The sequence below is a fragment of the Periophthalmus magnuspinnatus genome, chromosome 2, assembly GCF_009829125.3.
Source record: "Periophthalmus magnuspinnatus isolate fPerMag1 chromosome 2, fPerMag1.2.pri, whole genome shotgun sequence".
In the NCBI taxonomy this organism is placed as follows: Eukaryota; Metazoa; Chordata; class Actinopteri; order Gobiiformes; family Gobiidae; genus Periophthalmus; species Periophthalmus magnuspinnatus.
Window position 1 is genome coordinate 17375740 of NC_047127.1, and position 21938 is coordinate 17397677.

At 39.2% G+C, this 21938-nt stretch overlaps 1 protein-coding gene across 1 annotated transcript in view; it reads right to left on the reverse strand.

The window, feature by feature from the left end:
- Window positions 1-5783: 5783 nt before the first annotated feature.
- The window catches only part of abcb6a (ATP-binding cassette, sub-family B (MDR/TAP), member 6a), a 33477-nt gene continuing 17322 nt past the window's right edge, over window positions 5784-21938 (reverse strand). Inside the window, exons 5-20 of the mRNA XM_033980376.2 lie at window positions 21080-21172; window positions 19028-19220; window positions 18148-18269; window positions 17956-18065; window positions 17737-17802; window positions 14759-14884; window positions 13861-13937; window positions 13165-13228; window positions 10861-10946; window positions 10715-10772; window positions 10539-10643; window positions 10223-10397; window positions 9220-9332; window positions 8921-9015; window positions 8770-8838; window positions 5784-6810 (exon numbers count right to left, since the gene is read on the reverse strand). Coding sequence (XP_033836267.1) covers window positions 6654-6810; window positions 8770-8838; window positions 8921-9015; window positions 9220-9332; window positions 10223-10397; window positions 10539-10643; window positions 10715-10772; window positions 10861-10946; window positions 13165-13228; window positions 13861-13937; window positions 14759-14884; window positions 17737-17802; window positions 17956-18065; window positions 18148-18269; window positions 19028-19220; window positions 21080-21172 — 1709 coding nt within the window. The 3' untranslated portion in view covers window positions 5784-6653. The remainder of the gene's footprint in view (window positions 6811-8769; window positions 8839-8920; window positions 9016-9219; window positions 9333-10222; window positions 10398-10538; window positions 10644-10714; window positions 10773-10860; window positions 10947-13164; window positions 13229-13860; window positions 13938-14758; window positions 14885-17736; window positions 17803-17955; window positions 18066-18147; window positions 18270-19027; window positions 19221-21079; window positions 21173-21938) is intronic.

Genomic DNA, 21938 nt, shown 5'->3' on the forward strand with positions numbered 1-21938 from the left:
ACAAAAAATAAATATACATATAACACTGTACATAGAACAAAGAACAATAAAACACAAAGATGTCTTTTCTAGCTAGTATTAAATGTCAGTTAGAAGAAGTGAGTTTTCTAGTCTTAAACTGCATACAGGCAGAGGGCGCTGTTCTGTAGTCTGGGTACTACCACAGAAAAGGCTCTGTCACCTCTGGTCTTGAGCCTGGCTCTGGGCACAGCCAGCAGGTCAGCTGACCTCAGGGCGTTGTGCAGAGTATAGGGCTGCAGTAACTTCCTCAAATAAAGAGGACCCATAGAGGGCAACACAATCATTAACATTTTGAATTGCACCCGATATGAAATAGCAGCCAGTAGAGGTTGCACAGCACAGGCCAGATGTGTCTCGTCTATTATCTATCGTTTTTGTCAGTAGATGAGCTGTAGCATTCTGGACATTCTGTAAGCACTGCAGGGTCCAACCCCACATACAAAGAACTACAATAATCCAGATGTGGCATTACAAATGCGTTGATTGGTTTCTCAAAATTAGCCTGCTTTGTCTATGATAAAAAATACATTTTAAAAATTGAATGAAATAGGCATATATAATACTAGCACCAGTACTGCTAGGACTAAGTAGCAGTACTAGTGGTAGAAGTAGTAATGTTGCATGTTAGACTAGCTCTGTTTAAATTTTATTTTATTCACAGATGGGGATGGGGTTGGCTGCAGCTGAGGCCATGGAGACAGTCCATGGGATGAAATACAAAGTGGCCACTTCCCCAAACATTCCGTGTAAGTACAAAAACACTACAAACTGTTTTCATTTTGTCCACTAAAGAAGAAGAAAAAAACACTGCCAACTGGACAAATAGTTGTAGGCGTAACCAAATTTTGCTGCTTATCCAAGCTGCTTCTTCAGTTCTGGTCAGATTACAAGTGGACACTGCCTTGTATCTATCTAACCCACCTATTGTTTACAATTTCTGTTTATAGGTCTAATGAGCTACACTAAGTGTGGACTGTGCCTGAGTCATGGTTAGATGCTCTCACGCCTATTAGCCTACTGGCTAGCCCTATTGTTTTCTATGTTTTGATTTGGGTCTGAGGATGAAGATGTCTATGCAGACCCTCAGTCGGCCAGGTCTGATCCATAGCAGAAGAAGAAGTTGTTTTTAGATTGTGCAGTAACAATAGGAGAGGACCAGCAACTCCAGGTAGAAGTCTTCAGGAAGCCCACACACACTCACCAATACCTGCTGTTTGATTCACACCATCCAATGCAGCACAAACTCAGAGTGATCCGTACTCTACAACACAGAGCTCAAGTGGTGCCTACAAGCACAGAGGGAAAAGTGAAGGAGGAGCAACATGTGGAGAAAGCCCTCTTTGTTTGTGAATATCTAAAATGGGCCTTCAATAGATCTAAGAGAGCTAAAAAAAACAGGACAACTGCCGTAACTGGTGGGGTTGGGTGGACCAAAGACAGTTCAAACACAATAATTAATCCAGCGGGGAACAGGAGCCATAGTCCAGGGCAGGATCCAGGAGCGGAGCGCGCTGTACGGCGCAGGAGTGAGGTGCGGAGGACGAGCCGGGTTACGGGAACGTGGGCCACAGAGGCAAAGACCAGTAGACCAGAGCCAGGGAAAGGAGCAGAGTGCAGGGCGAGGTCCAGGGGCGTAGTGTGCAGGAGACAAGGTGAAACAGTACCATACCAGGTCGGGGAAGCCAGGCGGGAGTGCGGGAGTGCGGGAGCTGGAGCAGTGCAGGAGGCAGTATGTGGACACGCGGACGATCTGGCACCAAGTGTCTTCTCCCAGTTCCTCTTATCCATGGCAGGTGGTGATGATTACCCTGATGGGACACAGGTGCGCGCGGGAGGAGCCGAGAGTTCCGCCCAGCTCCAGGTTCAGGCAGGTGAGGGAGGGGGGAGAGCACACAGGGAGGCAGAACAGGAGCAGAGATACATGCCTCATGACAACAGGGAATCTGAAATCTGAACCCAGAAGGAGAGGTTTTACCCTTCCTTACACTGCGGGTGTGTCTGAAAAACTTCAGAGATTTTTCAGACAGTATGAGATTCCTGTCTTTTTCAAACACACAAACACTTTAAGACAAAAACTGGTTCACCCAAAGGACAAAACCCTGAGCCATAAACAAAGTAATGTAGCCTACTCCATTCAACTAAACTAAACAGCTACTCCATAAGAGGACCAAGAGTGTACCAACACTGGCGTGAGAGTTCCTCTGGACCCCAGTCCGCCATGCATCTCCATCTCAAAGCCACCAACCACTCCTTTGAAGATAGTAGGTTAAAGACAACTTAAGTTTTGATTAAAAAAACCCCAAAACATCCATTATTATCTAGCATCCACAGTTGAATTTCTTCCTTCATTAAAAATATTGAAATTAGACATAGTAATTAAAATCCAACTTTAATCCAATTATGTGCAAAATGTGGCACCTTTAACTGTTTTGAGTATTATATTTCATTGCAAGATAGTGAGGCGGGGGTCTATGTTATTGAATAGAAATTATCTTTCTTGTTCTATAATGTTATCAGTTGTGAATAAAAAGCATGGGTTGTGTAGTTTGAAATACACAGTTATAAACAAGTAATTGAATATATAAATACACTCATAGTGTTTTATGTCCGTTAGGGATGGGCGATACCACAATTAATAATTTTTGGGGCATTAACGATACTCCATACTAGTCTAACCTTATGGGTGAACACATTTCAATAATATGTAACATATAAATAATATGTACAATGGTGACCCACTATATCGCGGGTCACCTTTCGCAGCCTTGCTGTTTCACAGATTTCTTTAGTGGAGTTTTGCATGCTTTTTTTTACTGTGTATGAACGCGCATTGCGTTCTGGGTCATGATTGGCTAAGGGACTGTAAACCATTGTCAATCAGTCTCTTCCATGCCATGTTTCCTGTACAGTACAGAATGCATTCAGCCAAATTTACATAAATCTTCGATCGCGCCAACCCAGTGGTCATGATAGTTTGGCTTATTTGGTACTTCTCCAGTACCAACTTAATTATTAACCCATAATTAATGTGTACATAAGTCTCATGGCACTTACATGGCATATGCAAGAGATGTTCCCCAAAGCAAGGCAAAAAGTCCCCTGAGCCCATTTCTGTGAGTTGGGGTGTTATCACACTTGTCCTGGTTTGACCCTTGTTCGAGTCCAGTCTAGTCCAAATGGACTTGATTTGGTCTTGGTTTGAACTTTGTTCTAGACCTGGTTTACCAGGTTTTGTCCCAGTCCCTTACTGTCCTAAGTCAGGTGACTCATGTCCCAGTCTACATGAGGTCAGAAAGCTGAACTGAAGAGATGAACCAGACCTGGGACCAGGATGTCCCCAATGAAATTTTGTATCTATGTCCCTCGTGGTGTCCTTTGGGGGGTGCTCCGGGAGTATGGGGTCCGGGGCCCTTTGCTAAAGGCTGTCCGGTCCCTGTATGACCGGAGCAGGAGCTGTGTTCGCATTGCCGGCAGTCAGTCAGACCTGTTCCCGGTGCATGTTGGACTCGGCCAGGGCTGCCCTTTGTCACCGGTTCTGTTCATTATATTTATGGACAGAATTTCTAGGCGCAGCCAGGGGCCGGAGGGGGTCTGGTTCGGGAACCATAGAATTTCATCTCTGCTGTTTGCGGATGATGTTGTCCTGATGGCTTCATCGGGCCAGGACCTGCAGCAGGCACTGGGGCGGTTTGCAGCCGAGTGTGAAGTGGCTGGGATGAGAATCAGCTCCACCAAATCCGAGGCCATGGTTCTCGACTGGAAAAAGGTGGTTTGCTCTCTCCGGGTGGGTGGTGAGTCTCTGCCTCAAGTGGAGGAGTTCAAGTATCTCGGGGTCTTGTTCACAAGTGAGGGAAGGATGGAGCGTGAGATTGACAGGCAGATCGGTGCAGCGTCTGCAATGATGCGGTCGCTGTATCGGTCCGTTGTGGTGAAGAAGGAGCTGAGCCGGAAGGTGAAGCTCTCGATTTACCGGTCAATCTACGTTCCTACCCTCACCTATGGTCATGAGCGGACGAAATGGGTTTCCTCCGCAGAGTGGCTGGGCGCACCCTTAGGGATAGGGTGAGGAGCTCAGTCACACGGGAGGAGCTCGGAGTAGAGCCGCTGCTCCTACACGTTGAGAGGAGCCAGCTGAGGTGGCTCGGGTATCTGCTCAGGATGCCTCCTGGACGCCTCCCTAGGGAGGTGTTCTGGGCATGTCCCACCGGGAGGAGGCCCCGGGGAAGACACAGGATGCGCTGGAGGGACTATGTCTCTCGGCTGGCCTGGGAACGCCTTGGGATCCCACCGGAGGAGCTGGAGGACGTGTCCGGGGTGAAGGAAGTTTGGGAGTCCCTGCTTAGACTGCTGCCCCCGCGACCCGGCCCCGGATAAGCGGAAGAAAATGGATGGATCTATGAAATTTCATATTAACACAAAAATTTAGAAGCTCTGAAGCCTTTACATGACTCAATCAATCGAAGTAGAACAGTGTCCAGATTTGCAATATTTTTTATTTATTTATTTTGTGTGTGTTTTATTAGATATAATCCAAATCCAGATTCAGGCATGCTTTAGAAACTGAATTTATGTATTTAATTTTACATCCATTCATTTTGTTTTGCTTTAACCTGGGCCAGGTCATGGAGACAGAGACGCCCAGACTTTCCTCATCCCAGACACTTCCTCCAAACCCTTCAGGGGGACCCCATGGCATTCCCAGGACAGCTGAGAGACAGATCCTGCCAGCGTGTCCTGGGTCTTGACCGGGGTGTTTTCTACCTAACCAAAACCCTCCCCAGGGAGGTATCCAAGAGGCATCCATAACATCTGGCCCAACCAAATATCTTCCAAATTCTTTCCCAATAATTTCCTTGGGTTGTTTTCAATTCCTTTTTGCACATGTTAGTGTGCTCTCTAGAGTGACCCCAATACGCACTAGATTTAGTTTGGTTTACTTCACTGTCAGTGAAGTCTACGTTGAGATGGCGTACTCCCAATTTGCCCCAAACACCATAAGCCATGTGAGTCTGCTGAATGACAAACTTATAGCCATGACAATGAAGAGACACTATGGAGACCAACCGCATGTGCTCTTGTGCTTCATATTACTTTATACATACTTTGTTTATTGCATTCTTTGCAAAATGTTCAGTTCAAGAGCGAATGCATCTCAACAACAATGTACTGTGAATTTATGTCCTCTGCCTCCAGTACAGAAGGAGGCGTCATGCTTTGCAGTTTGTCCTTATGCAACAAAGATTTTATTGGGCAAAATACACATTGCAATGATTACACACCCATTCATAAATGCTAGCCTAGCCTGGCATCATTTCCTAGCAAACTAAACCTTCACTAGGAATGTTTAGGTTTTTTGCATTACTAAGGCATTAAGCAGAATCTTGTGTTTTAAATGTGTACGTAGCTGGTTAGTCTCCACAATATCTTTGAACTCTTAGTATTTTAATTTTTTGAAGTCAACGAGAAACATGAATGAAATGAATGAATTTACTTAGAACTGGTGTGGACTTCGAGACCCATTTGCCTTGTTGCTAAACTCCAATGTTTAGCAACAAGGCACTGGTTGTTAATCTTTTTTTTTTTTTTTTACTGGGATGGTATTACAAGGCCAGAACTTATAATAAGCTTATAACTGCTTATATAACTGCATCTTTTTCACAATTACTCTAACAAGTAACTACTGACCATCTGCAGATCTGAACTTTTAAACCATCTGTCTCCTGTCAATGTTATTTATAATCACAAAAATGATTGACTTGTTTGATCTTGTTCAAATGGTTTAATACATGAAAAACATTGTATTTAGATTTATTTTAAGCAACAAAAATAATAAAATAAAACATTACATTGTCACGTTGCATTGTGACCTTGTCAATTTCTTTTATACAAAATGTCATACTTTACACATAAAAATAACATTGACAAAATCCCTGACGGAAAACACAAACAAACTAATTATTTAAAAAGATAGCAGCCAGCCATTTAATCAAGTATTACCTTAATTCAGTGCAATAGTCCCGTAACATTCACCTGCACCCAAGTTACATTTTTATATAGTGGTCTGTCAAATTCCACTAGGGGCCAGTAAATGGTATACATTTTTACAATGATCAGATGTCAGTACTTTTAGTACAATATACATAGTAAAGTTATTATGTAAACAAGGACTAAACCAGGACAGGACTAAACCAAGGCAAAACCAGTTCTAATGCAAAACTAAACCAGGCCTAAAAGTGCCTCTGATAGATTCCAGACCTTACAAGACCACACAAGAGCGGCACTAAACCAGGACTAAACCATGTGTAAACCAGGAAAAAACAGGTCTGAACCAGGACTAAGCAAGATATAAAGCAAGCCTTGACCCCTCCTGACAGATCACTGCAAACTGAGAACACTCCACAAGAGTTGCAGTAAACCAGGTCTAAACCAGGACTAAACCAGGTCTGTACCAGGACTAAAATGAGGCTTAAATCAGATTCAAACCAGTTCTTATTTAATTGAAGTCATTGTCTTAAGGCACTATACCTATACATATCTTTTCATTGCACTTTAAAAGACTAATACTGTGCATTCCCCAGTAGCCACCCATTTTTATCAAGTTAAAGAATAAATAATAAATCTACATGTTTTTTTTAGTGATGGTGCTGCTGTGAAGACATAGCAGGAGGCTGTAGTTTTTCAGACTGTCTGTCTTTAGTCTCTGTGTCTGAGGAGGAGTCTGTGTCTTGGGATTGTTGTTTCATCCACATATCTGCATACAACCCTCCTTTGGCTAACAGCTCCTCATGTCTGCGAATAACACCACAGAAATCAATAGAAATCAATAGAAATCAATAGTTCAATTTTTATTTCATTTTTTATCATTTTAATTTTATTGTGCATTTTTATTCTTTTTGTAATGTATTGTATTGTATTTATTTTGCTTTTAGTACATAATTTCATCTTATTGTATTTTATATTTAATTTATTTCATTTTTCATTGGATTTAAATCAGACCTATTCTTTAAAATTGACTATCCAGAGCTTTTAACCATGTTATAGTTGTTTCCTGCTGCTCACTAGCATGATCCAACAAAGTTCCTGACTCTTTGTTGTGATGATGGCGACATCGACTCCAAATTGGCAACGCAATTTTCGAACGCCGAAGTCAGCTGACTTGTTTCTTTTATTAACTTGTTTTAGATGAATATTACGATTTAAATTTCCAGATTATATACAGAGAACATAATGATCCACGGATGTCATAGATTTTAACTATAGAGCAGACAAGCACAATAGGTCTTCTTTAACATTCATATTTTATTCTTACTTGAGCATATACCAATCTGTATATTTAGTTGCCGATATTGAGGAAAATTAAGAGACATTTTTAACAATGCTGTGCTAAAATGTGCCCATAAATGTAAATTTTATGAACCATTCACATTTTTTGTGATACTCCACCTTAACACATAACTATAAAAGTACAGAAATATCACTTTATAGTCTTGTTTTGGAGATTTCACTGGATGTTTCAGTTCATTTTATTTTTGAGCAGCTCTTTTTGTTGTCATTGTTAATGCGTTTAATTATAAACAATATCCTCAATATACTATATATATTTATACTCCACTATACTGTACAGTGGTCCATCACTATATCGCAGTTCGCCCTTTGTGATCTCACTGTTTTGTGGATTTTTCCAATGCAATACTCCACGCTTTTTTACAGTGTATGAACGCGCATTGTGTTCTGCATCCCGACCAGCCAAGGGACTGCAGGCCACCGTCAATCAATCTCCTCTGTGCCACGTGTCCCGCACAGCATAGAATGTGTGGGAGCCAAGTCAAATTCATATATAATAATGCATGCAAATTTACAGAGTATTGATATTTTGTTATAAACTCTGTTTTATGTTTACATGAATAATTTCATATTGAAAGATTTAATATTTGATTTATATACATAGGATACATTTATTTTATTGCATCAATGTTGATGTTAAAATATCTTAGAACTGTTATTATTTAAGTTTTACGCAAATATGTTACCATCACTTTAAGAGCAATAGTGCGCACGAAGAAAAGAGCGCACGCTTGGGAAATGTGCTGAGTTGACGCAGCGCATAAAGACGGAGCCAAATGGTTTTCTTACCCTAGTATTGTTTATTTTTGAGAATGACTTGGTTTGAGAATGACTTGGTTTGAATTAAATTTTGTGAAAAAAAAAATTGTAAATCTCTTTTTACATCAGAGTCCAGTGGAAGTTATTTTCCCTTAAATAAAAATACACGAGTAACACCAATGGACAACACGAAACCAGGCTTCAACCCGCACAGAATGCATTCAGCCAAATTTACATATATGTTCGGTCGGCACTACAGTGGAGTGGCACCAGGATGAAGAGGCAAGGTCAGAGGAATTGTGAAATATGCCTGAGTCACTATTAATTAATTAAACAAGAGAGGAAATGTGAGAAATTGTTAACGACTGCCTGAGAGACGTATATAATGTGCATGCTGAGGAGTTTTACAGCCTTAAAACATATATAATAATTGTAAAAAATAAAGCTGACTACTTCATGGATTTCGCCTATTGTGGGTTATTTTTGAAACGTAACCCCCACGATAAATGAGGGACCACTGTACTACTATATTTTTATTTTGCTGATGTTTAATGTGCAACCTACAGAGTCAGAGCAATTTCTCTTGGATCAGTTCATCTAAAAACATGATACAAACCTTTTAGTGAATATTGGAGAAAAACTCACCGTCCCCTCTCTGCGATTCGTCCTTCCCTCACAACTAAAATCTGGTCAACTCCAATGATCGTGGACAACCTGCAAATTAAATAAAATGATAAACATGTAAAAAACCCAAATATATAAATAATAATAAAGTGCCTCGGATATGCATCCACACCTGTGCGCAACAACAATGGTTGTTCGGTTGGCACAGACTTTTGCCAATGAAGCCTGGATGTTTCGCTCAGTTTGAGTATCCAATGCTGATGTTGCCTGGAGAGAAAGAATAAAAAATACAGATGTTATCATATGTGACAATGGCAGCTCAAGTGTGTAAATAAGCAAGGTTTAGTTTTGGGCAACAGATATATTTATTTCTAAATAGTGATAGGAAGTAATTGAATACATGTACTGAAAAGACGTACATACATTTTCAAAAGTATTCTTCCAATCTCTATATAATACCTAGGCTCTCACCTCATCCAATAGTATGATCTGTGGAGCTTTGAGGATGGTCCGAGCGATGGCCACTCTCTGTTTCTCTCCCCCGCTCAACTTCAGCCCTCGCTCACCCACCTGTGTGTCGTAGCCTACAACACACACACACACACTCAATAATGAACACAAACAAGGCAATACTTGCAGGAAAATATAAATCGAATGGCCCAATACTGACACCAGAGCTGGCTTTACTCTTTAGAAATTTTTGAGAATTACCCTGTACCGATAATCTGCGCAAAATTTGCCCTGCTCCATCACAGATATGTAAGAAGCTCTTAAGCTCAAAATAAGTTCACCGTGTAAGGTCTGCATCTAATTACAAAGTGTTTACTTGTTAGACAATCATAATTAGGATGCTCGGGATGCATAACGCAAGTCAGTAATAACTTTAGACCACTCAAATTGTTTAAAATGGACTACTGCAAAAAGTTTAAAATGAACTACTTCTATTTTTCATGCTTTTAAGACGGAAAAAATCAGGTACAGCACCTTTAGGTTTTCAGTTTAATAAAATTAATTTTTGTAAAGCCCAAAATCACAACAGCAGTTGGCTCTTAGGGCTGAAGATAAGAATTGATTTAACCAACTTAAAGTTTTCATATTTTTGGTGAATAAATAATTTTTTTTTTTTTTTTTTTTTTTTGAATAAATAATTTAAAATAATAAGGATTATAAATATTTCTGTCGATGTACTAAATAATTTGGTGCAATCATTTGATGGCCTGTGTCCCTTTTGGCCACTTGCTAGAAACGCCCCTGCATATATATTACCCATAGAGTGTAAAGATGGACATAGCTAGCCACTTCACTTTATATTGAAAAAATGTTCACCCCTCTCTCTGTAACTGTTGACAGGCTCATCATTTTTGTCTTAAAAACGTTGGTTTTGACCTCTACACAAACCTGTTTTTTATTTAGCTATTTTGTCCCTAAATCAAAAAGGGCCACCACACTCCCTCAGCCTGTGATATTCCCTTACCTTCAGGGAAAGCCATGATTTTATCGTGGATGTCTGCAGCCACAGCTGCCTCCTCCACCTCGCGGTCGGAGGCGGAGATTCGGCCGTACCGAATGTTGTCCCGAATGTTGTCATTAAACAGAACTGTGTCCTGAGGAACTACGCCAATGTGAGAACGGAGAGATGTCTGTTTCACCTGCAAAATATTTATAGCTATAATCAATGGTCACTGTTCACTTCATTTAGTCCCCAGATATGAGGTAAACATGTTCAAATCAAATACAGCTGATAATATTCATAATGCTGATTTAGTCACTACAATACTGTATGCAAGTACCTGAGATATGTCTTGTCCATCGATGCGAATACAACCTCCCTGAATGTTGTAGAAACGAAACAGCAGACGAATTATGGTACTCTTTCCAGACCCAGACTGGCCAACCTAAAAATAAAGATTTTAATTTAATATAATATTTTAGTATTATTAATTTGGTAATAATTGGTTAATATTACCAAAGCAACAGTTTGTCCCGGAAGTACAGTGAAGGAGACATCATTGAGGATTTCTTTGCTGGAAAAAGTAAATTAATAATTACTAATTAATAATTACTAAAACTGAAACTAATTTTAATTCAAATATGTTTGACCATTGGACTTACCCACTGGTGTAGCTGAAATAAACATTTTCAAATTCCACTTTTCCTTGTCGGAAGTTTAGGTTACCAGCATTGACTACATCTTTGACCTTAAGAAGAAATTATATATATATATTAACTAGAGCTGGGCAACGATACAAATTTTCACAATTAATCAGCTGCTTGAACTGAAATTAATTGTGATTAATCACATGTTGCGTGCAAAGGTAAAAAAAATATTATAGTTTGGCTGGGGTGGGGCTTATACTCAGATGTGACTTATATGTGAAATTATTAAAATATATAATTTCACATCTTCGTTATTGTCACACTGACAAATGCACGACAGCACTCTAGGCTTGTGTACCATTATGACAGCCACACGGATGTGTGAAGGTCGGAGGATCGAGTCCCGCTCGGACCAAGTTCTGTCGTTGTGTCCTTAGGCAAGACACTTCACTTTCCTAGTATGAAAGTGGTTTGTGCGTGAATGATTGGTGGTGATAAGAGGGGCCGATGGCGCAGATTGGCATCGCTTCCATCAGACTGCCCCGGGGCAGCTGTGGCTACAATAGTAGCTTACCATCACCAAGTGTGGAAATGAATGAATAATGACTATAGTGTAGCGCTATGAGAGGCTTTGACAAGCCTGTAAAGCTCATTACAAATGTAAGCCATTATTATTATTATTATTATTATTATTATTATTATCTATTAACTGTTAATATCATATGTTAACACTTCTTACAGGTATTACAAACACACCAGCACCATCTATTGGTCAAACAAGTGAACTGTAACATGTATAATCAACCATTACATAACACATATTTATTCAGCTACATGAAGCATAGACAACAAACTGAATAACATTTACTTGACTTGTTTTCTTTTATACATTTCATATTTAGTTTCCCCTTCCTTTATAAGACCATGAAGGTGATAATGTTTCATTTGGTACAATATTGTAAATGTTTAGTTTATCATAAGTTTAGTTTAAGGTCGCGAAAACTACTTCCTCTTTTCCGGTTCAACCTTTTATGCTGATGCAAAGTCTTACCCGACTGAGCACTATTCAAGAAACAAATGAAAAGTAAAATATAAAGTTTTAGGTTCAGAGGTTTGTTTACTAGCAGGCCAAAGTGGTATGTATATTCTCCATGCATTCACATGCAGTTTTGTGTATATAAGTAATATTATCCAGAGCTTATGCTATATTTGATGTGTTTGCTAGTTTTACGGTGTGAACTGTGATGCGTAAAGATGTGATGAAGTAAAGATCAGTGAAAAGAACTTGCATGTCATTTTTCTTCATTATTACTCATTTTTTCACTGGTGCGACTTAGTGAGTGACATACAGTCCGGAAAATACGGGAATAAGGGTTTTTTGGCTCCTAAATATGTCATGATCCCTGTCAGTCCTGCCATTTTCGCACCTTCTCCCCTCCCTTCTGTGTCTGAGCCTGGAGCTGGGCGGAGATTTGGGCTCCTCCCATGCACCCCTGGACCTAATCCGCAATCACCTGCACCTGGAGGAGCCAGGACACTCAGCACCAGATCATCCGCATATCTTTGTGGTACACTTTGCTTGGCTCAGTTCATGTTTTTTCGCTTTTTGACTCCTGTTGAATTGGATACTTTTGCTCCTCAGTCTCCGACGCTGCTCACCTCCACTGACCCCGCTCTCTGGATGCGCTCAGCTCTCAAGTTTCCAACCCTGCTCTTCTCTACCAGTGCCGTTCATCTCGTCTCAGACTCTGCTACCCCCACTCTACCCTTGGACCATGGCAAACACTCCGCTCTCAACTCACCGATCGATCTACCGTCATATTGCACTTTGAAAATCTGTAAATACACACTGTTAAACCTTTCCCCGTGTTCTGTCTCGGGGAAAGGTTTAACAGTCCTGTCAGTCTTTATGACAAAATATCTCACAATGGCACATTGCCATTGAAAGATTGATCATCCTCCATGCAGATATTGAATCGTGTATTTAGCATCACTGCAGACTTTAGTGGGCCATTTCTCCATGATCACGGACTCTTTTTGAAAAGTTTAAAAACTCAATTGGAGCTTGGCCTCATCTCTGTCGCACTCTCTGTACAGTAGAGTGCTCTTTCTCATGTCCAATGCACAGACACATTGGACACGCTCCCTCTGTGTGTGTATGTGCTAAGCGAGAGTGGAAAAGACCAGAGCAGACCGGAGCCAGGCTCTTTGATCCTATGACTGATACATGTAACCCACACAAACGTGCAACAAAATAATTAAATGACATATTAGTCATATCAGCAAGAATAAATGTATTGTATTATGATTTTCATTTACCTCTTCCTCTTCTTCGAATAGTTCAAACATACTTTCCATGTCGATAAATGAGTTCTGGATCATTCTGTGAAAAAAATAGAAAGAAGAAAAATTTCAATTTGAAGTCCATCATAATGTGTTATTAAAGAAAACCTATTGTGTTTGTATGTGCTCTATAGTTATTTATAATCTATGACACCCATGTTATAGTTGGCACATTTTAAATAGCAATATTCATCTAAAATGACTTGATAAACGAAACAAGTCTACTGATTTCTGCATTAAAAAACTGTGGTGTCCAATGGCAGTGACGCCACCATAAATGTCATCACAACAAAGTGCCGTATGCTGTCGGCCCCTCCTATGGATAGCTGCTCATCACACTAGCGAGTTTTTCTCATTTGTACCAAAATTACTACATGACGCTGCCAAATCCTACATGTATCATGGATTAAGAAAATTTAATTGGAGAAGAAAGGTACAGGCACAGAGCAGTGGGTGTGTATCAGTGGCGGTTAAAATTGATCAGCAAAATAGCATATTGAAAATAAGCGATTTAACATTACTAAAGTGGTTATTATTATTATGCAGAACAGAACTGCCATTGACATTTTCTCCTTTACTGCTAAAAAATAATATTGTATTGTTTATTTTGTACTTCATCTAACACAGCAATGATTTCTGAGCATAAATATGGTATCAGCAGTGTAGACTTACCTGTAATAAGTCCCAAACCAGTTGAGTGGAGTGTAGAGCTGAATTATATATGTGCCAAATAGGACAAAATCTCCAACCTGAACAGTCAAATATTACAATTAAAGATATTCATTTCAAAACTAATTTCACACATTTGTTTTAAGCACTATGAAAGTACTTCCTTATATCTATGGAGATATAGGAAGGAAGAGCAGGAAGGAAGCTTTGCCTCAAATGTTCCACTATATGGCATTGAATTTATTCATCTTGCATTTTTTTAATCATTGTTATTTTTATAGCTCAAAAATACCGTAAAAACATGCATTCTTACTGACAGCTGGGTCGCCTCTCCACAAATCTGACCTGTAATTTGACGCTTTGATGTTATCTGTGTCTCTCCATGGTGATAGCTAAGTTGAAAGTGCATGACAGGTTTTTCTAATTATTCCTTGGTTTGGTGGGATAGTACCTGTGCTAAATATTTATCATAGTTTCACATCTGTTAAGTGAAAGTACAAAAATACAGGAACGAAGGCATTTTAAACCTTCATTTATTAGTCTAATAACTATTGTGTAACTTAGTTAAGTTTTGGCCTTTGTTAACATTACAGTTGCCAGATAAGTTACGTAATTACCACTACGTATGTCATATCTGTGTCTGACCAGGAAGTAAAATTATAAACTTCACCAAAAAAACAAACAAATCCAGGCTTTTAGTAAAATTTTAAATGATAATATATATAATGATGTTGATGATGTTATATAATGATGTTGATGATGTTTTAGTGAAAAAGTACTCTACCCTGTCATATGCACACTAATGGCGTACTGTGGAACTTTCCAGGCAAAAGCAATAACATCTCCATGGAGACAGGCAGGTGTCAGGCCCTGTACCAGAAAAGTTACCTTTAAAATTTACCTCAAATTTGCCCTCAGTGACAAAGTAGGCACAAAGCAGGGACCCAGCCAGAAGACCAGAGCCGATAATGATGTTCTGTGTCTGGTTTAAAAATGCTAGAGACGCCTGAGTTTTCCATTCAGACTCCTGGAAACAAAAGTTACAGAATATAACTTTAATACAATACAATATAATCTACATATCAGTCTACATATCAGTAAAACTCTTACAAACTACCTGCTCCTATTTCTATGAATGAAAAATATATGTTAATGTTGTTCCACCTGATTTTTACTGTCTTTAAAAAAGTAAAAAAAAGAACTAGTTCAGTTTGCAGTGGTCCAAAATTATTCCTCACTTACCTTATGCATTCTGAGCATTAGTTAATAAGCGCTTTACACAACTCTCAGAGACCAGAGGAAAGTTTTGCTGTCATGGTAATGCTAACAATAATTGGCATGCTAACTGCACACTTCCTCATTTTCAGACAGTAAAACATTTCCTCATTTTCAGAAAGTACACAGCTGACTTATTTTGATCTATGAGCTGCTTATAAAATATACCTGTACTGGGGGAAGACACATTTTGGTCAAATACATGGGAAAAAATCGGGTACAGGGCCTTTTAAATACATAAAAAATAGCAAGAGCATTAATTTAAAACTTGTCTTTCATATCTTCTTCATTCTGCCCGGGTACTGCAGATGGAAACTAGACAGAAATATGGACTAAAGCATATCTTCTTTTATGAGATGAATGTGTTTGCACATGGCCCCTGTTAAAATAAAACAATAAAATAAACTAGTTTTTAAACACACATATACATATGCACACATATCTAACAGAGGCCTGGAAGCTTGAGGGTTCTGTGCAGTATATTTTCGTTCAGACAAATTTACATAAATGCTCGATGCTAGCAGTGTGACTCTGGGGCGTTAATAACGCGTTGGACGCCTCTAGTTGCACAACTTTGCATTTGAGGACAAACGCCGCCAATGTGCGTCATGGACGCTCTGGACACACCTCATCTTGACTCATGTCCAGAGCATCTGTTGCAGTCTGCGAGTGCCTTTGGATGTTTTGTTTTCCCTGTGTCTTTGTGACCTTTGCAGACCAGGATGAGAGAGTGACTTTAATGTATTTATTACATAAAACCCATCAACGGAGGCTATCTGCAGAGGAGTGTCTGGGTCCGTGATTAGCCTTTAAACTAGCCGGTGTGCCCGGCATAATTAAGTTTCCGCTAGTTTGTGGCTGATGTCTTTCTACTTGTTCTGGATAATTGCTTTGTAAGTTGCTTTGTAAATTGCTTTGTCACTTGACGCTCAAGATACACCGTGTCAACGCCAGATTCATGTCACTCTGACACTTGAAAACGCGCCGCAGAAACGCAGCACGGCCAAGACGCGCGTGTCCACAAGAGACTTTACATGTGAACTCGACATAAAGAAGGAGGAAAACAATATAAGGAGGACAGCAGCAATACATTTTAACACAGATACATAAAGGGATGTAACCATCGTGGAGTCTGCTTTAGCTTTGTGGATCAGTAACTGCAGGAAAAAGAACATTACGAGACATTACAGCGGAGCAGTACTAGGACGAAGAGGTGCAGTCAGAGGAACTGTCAAATACGAGTGAGTCACTATTAATAATTTCTTATGTGTCCAACCTCATAGGTTGATAATTAAAATTTAATTTGTTACAGTATTTCTAAAAGCTGTAATATTTATTTACAGGACAGTATAGTAATTGTTTTCATTCTATAATACTGTGCTTATTTTTTTTAATCAATGAAGGTTTGAACTTTGAGAGTGTTTAAACAAGAGAGAAATGTGAGAAAATGTCAATGCCTTTCTGAGAAACGTGTATGAAATGTGTGGTTTTACAGCCTTAAAATATATATAATTGTAAAAAATAAAGTTTTCTACTTCACGGATTTCATTTATCGTGGGTTACTTTTGGAACATAACCCCCCGCAATAAACGAGAGACCACTGTGCTACACTTTTCTGGACCAAGATGTCTGATGTTTTTCCTAGGATCTGCTGTAGCCACTCCTCCACTTTGGGGGTTACTGCCCCGAGTGCTCCGATGACCACAAGCACCACTGATGCCTTCATCTTCCAGGCTTTCTCCAGCTCTTCTTTAAGCCCCTGGTTTTTCTCTAGTTTCTCATGTTCCTTTTTCCTGATGTTCCCATCACTTGACACTGCAATGTCCACCACAGCGGCTTTGCTCTGTTGTTTATTCACCACCACAATGTCCGGTTGGAGTTGGTTCGCTATCACCATTCTGTTAGTCTGTATCTGGCTTGGATCATTCTCCACTACCTTTGGAGGGATTTCCCACCTTGACCATGGGGTCTTGAGTCCGTATTCTGCACAGATATTTCTGTACACTATGCCCGCCACTTGGTTATGGCACTCCATGGCTATGGCTTTTGTGTCCTAACTTCTGTGGTGTCTATCTCCTCCTTTGGCCAGCGTATGATTCCTGCTGGGTATCTGGTTATTGACAGGGCGTAGCCATTTATTGCCCATGTCTTGCTCTTGCCCTGGTATCTTTGCCGATACCCTTCTGTGCTGTGCTTATGTAATGATCCATGTGTCCACTTATCTTAGCCATGATGATGCCTGAGATGAGCTTCCATGTTGTGGAGAGACAGGCTGATCGTTGGATGGGACTGTACCCTTTGAGGGATCCTTCTGGTTCCATTCAGGGTGAGTCCCATCCCTTAGCAGCTGGTTCATTTGTGCTGCCAGGTGCCAGGTGCAGAGCAGTGGGTTTCTTTAGCTAGGGCCTGGTGGAGTCCAGTATTTCGTACCTGAGACTCCTTCCTGTCTGCCACTCTCATGGTGACTGGGTTCTGTTCAGGGAGGTTGCTGTGATCTTCTCTCAGAGCCACCAGCCACTGTGCATCGCTGGTATGTGTGTGTTAGAGATTGACCGATATTTGGACTTTTTAAAAATGTAAACATCCGTAGACTTAAAGACTTACCTGATATTTCAAGATGGCGTCTTCAAATCTGCTAACCTCGTAGTTTTCTGCATTGTAGTACTTCACCTGTTCTTGACAAATTTAAATCCATATTAGCAAAAATAAATAAATAAATAAATAAATAAATAAATATATATATATATATATATATATATATATATATATATATATATATATATATATATAAAACATGTAGCATTTAAAATTTTTGGATTTTACCGTCTCAAAATTTAACAAAGAATCCACTGCTTTAGACTTGGCGTTGTTATCCTGTTGGTTCATATCACGCCTGTACTTTGTTCTCCATTCGGTAATAATAATTGTCAATGCTAAAAAAGTAGAAAAAAACAAAAACAAAATGTATATATATATATACCACAATTTTAACCATATATATTACAGGGTACTTACTTAGGTACAGTGTCATGCAGACAAATACAATGAGACCAAACCAGGCGTTGAAATATGTGATGAAGTAAATGATAGAAATTACGATGTCAGCGATGGTCGGGAAGATACTGAAGACAATGTAACTGCAAAACAAAAATAAAATTTTTCAATAAAATTGTACTTCTCATAGTAGTTTTCAGATCCCATACTTTTAACCCTAGTTGAGTAATATACTGTACCAGTATTATATCATGACAGTAGTTTCCCCAAATACTTTTTATACTTACCATTAATATTTTTTTTGACCACTACTTTTTACTTCTACTTGAGTTATATTATTTTGAAGTAACGGTACTTCCTATTCAGTTTCTTTGCAATACAGATGTCACAGTATTAAAATCGCACAATCATTGTGACAAAAAAAACTATCACAGTTTTACGATATATATTTTGCAGCAGGTCATTTGAAGTACTTTTATCTGTATTTGGATTGGACTTGGATTGTATTTCAGCCTCTCTTGATCTGAGCAGGGAGCTGGTTCCTCAATCGATACTCTGCATCTCTAGTTCTGATTGGTTTAGTCCTGGTTTAGTCCTGGTTTAGTCCTGGTTTAGTCCTGGTTTAGTCCTGGTTTAGTCCTGGTTTAGTCCTGGTTTAATCCTGGTTTAGTCCTGGCTTACTCCTGGTTTTGGTTTGGTTTTGGCCTGGTTTAGTCTTGGTTTTGGCCTGGTTGAGACATAGTTTAGACATGGTTTAGACCTAGTTTGGTCCTGGTTTAGTCCTGGTTTAATCCTAGTTTTAGCCTGATTTAGACGGGGTTTAGACTTGGTTTACTGGGAATAGATTTTTTATTTTTTATTTAGTAGTTGAATAGATACAATCATAAGGCCTAGTTCTGACCTCAGCAGGGAGTTGATGGAGCTGGTTCCTCGGTCGATGCTCCTCAGCACCTCTCCGGTCTTTCGTCCCAGATGCCAGCGCAGAGACAGAGAGTGAAGGTGGGCAAACAGTCGAAGCTGCACCACTCGGTTTGTGAACTGCTGCACTCGGATCCACAGGAAGGAGCGAAGGTTACTCACAAAACCAGACGAGCCTGAAGAGAAGAAAGCATAATAAATAAATATATATATATATATATATATATATATATATATATATATATATATATATATATATATATATATATATATATTCAGAACAGGGCTGTCAAAGTATTGAAAATCCGATATTAATCAATTATAAAACTTGTATCAAAACTAGATACTCATTTGAGCAGGTCTCAGTTTTAAAAAAGTCCCATTAACAGGACAGAAATTAACCTTTCCTGTGAACAGCTTTAAAATGATCTTGACCTGTAGCAGAACAAGTACTGTATTTTCTGGACTATTCGTCGCACTTTGTTTAATAGTTTGGCCTGGGGTGCGACTTATGCTCAGATGTGACTTATATCTGAAATTAAAATATATAATTTCAGATTTTTGTTATTGTCACACTAACAACTGCGTGAGGGCACTTTTATGGTAGTATGACAGCTACGCAGAAGCGGCGCTAAATCTACTTCCGCATCGGTGCTTCATCTACTTCCAGAGCAGGCGGGAGTTGTTCAGAAGCGACACAGGATAAAGAATTCAATGGATTTAATGATTTGGAATGAGATCGAGAGCTTGTTAGCTTGTTTTTTATGCTTTAGTTATCTGATTAACTGTTAATATCTGACGTAACATACCAGACATTTATTCAGTTCATTGTCTATGCTTCATGAGGTTGAATAAATATGTGTTATGTAATAGTTGATTATACATGTTACAGTTTACTTGTTTGACCACTACATGGCACTGATGTGTTTGTAATACCTGTAAGAAAATTTACTTACTCATTTTGTTTTATACATTTCATATCTAATTTCCCCTTATTTATTTCCACTTCATTTTAAGACCATAAAGGTGATCATTTTTCATTTGGAACAATGTAAATGTTTAGTTTATCATAAGTCTAGTTAAAGGTCACGAAAACTACTTCCTGTTTATGCAAATGTGAGGTCTTACCTGACAGAGCACTATTTAAGAAGCAATTGAAGAGTAAAATATAAAGTTTTCGGTTCATCGGTTTGTTTACTAGAAGGCTAAAGTGTATATTTTCTATGCAATTTTGTCTATATGTAAAAAGCAATTTTGTCTATATGTAAAATGAGCCAGAGCGTATGTTATATTTGATGTGTTTGCTAGTTTTATGGTGTGACCTGTGATGAAGAAGTGAGACCACAGTAAACATCAACGGAATGAACTCTCATGTTTGTGGACAAGCCGGCATATGTTATGTTAGCGTAGCGTACCTGATTAACTGTTAATATATGTTAACATACCTGACACGTATTCCGTTCAATGTCTATGTGTTACATTAGTGTGCTGTACTGCTATTCAGCCAGTTGTTCTCTATTTTATTATTATTATAACTTGCTTTTAAAGATAAATTGTCTCTTCTTGGTCTCAGATTTTTTGTAAAATAAATTTCCCTAAAAAATGCGACTTATAGTCCAGTGCAACTTATATAAGTTTTTTCTTCCTTATTACGCATTTTTTATCTGGTGGGACTTATACTCTGTAGTGAGTATAGTCTGGAAAATATGGTATAAGACCACACAGACTAGTATACACCCATGGCCCATTATGGAACCTACCTGGATGACACAGATATAAGGCCACATTATAATATAAAATAAAGTACTACCATTTAATTGTGAAAGCGACATTATATTGTCAAAATAAAGAGTGTAATGAGGTAATGAGTATCGAGCCCTTTGATAATATTCCTTAGTATCAACATCTTTATGAAGTTTAAGTATTGCCACAACACTGATACGGAACTGTTTGACCACTGCTTAGTGCATCAGTAACAGTATGATTATTAGCTTGGAGATGTTTAATAGTTGGATTGAACCCATGCTTGTCCCACCTGCTCCTCCTCCCTGCAGCAGCTTGAGGAGGACATAGATACAGACTGTAGTGGCCAGAGTCCGCCAGGGGCTGTTATCAGTCAGTTCATTCACTGAGAAAGAAAAGAAGTAAACATATCAATCATAACAGGACCTAGAGTTTTACACTACTAAAAAAAATAGGGTTTTGGGCAGTGTAGTCCTTAAATTGTTTAGGCGATTAATTGGTCGATGGAGTCTTAGTTAACCAAAATTTGTTAGTGAGTGAGTGACTCAGTAACAAGCTGAAGATTTGGTATTTTTGGGGATTTATATGTAAAAAGTCAGATTGAACTTGTGATTAACCTTTAGTAAGGTAACCTAACCTTTCCTTCATGTGAACTTAATCAGTTCACATGAAGGAAACTCAAAAACACTATTCTCACTCCTCTCACAGATCACAAAACCCCCGGACTCACTTCCACCTCACCTCTATTCCTCAGAATTTTGCAATAACTTGGTTGCTTTCTTCACCACCAAAATTCAACTGATTCATCAGCAACTCAACCCCTCTGTTTCAAACCCACCTGTTTCATCTTCCGCTTCCCCAATGCACCTGCTTTCTTCTTTCTCCCTGCCCTCTGTCACCCAAATCTCTACTTTCATTCGGAACTCCAAATCCTCCACCTGTCAACTAGACCCTCTCCCTACTGTCCTCATCAAAACCTCCATCCCTGTACTGTCTCCCCTCATAACTGATATCATTCACTCTTCTCTCACCTCCGGTACTGTTCCCTCCACCCTCAAAACTGCTGCCGTCACTCCGATACTCAAAAAACCCGGTTCTGATCCCTCTGACCTCAATAACTTTCGTCCCATTTCAAACCTACCCTTCATTTC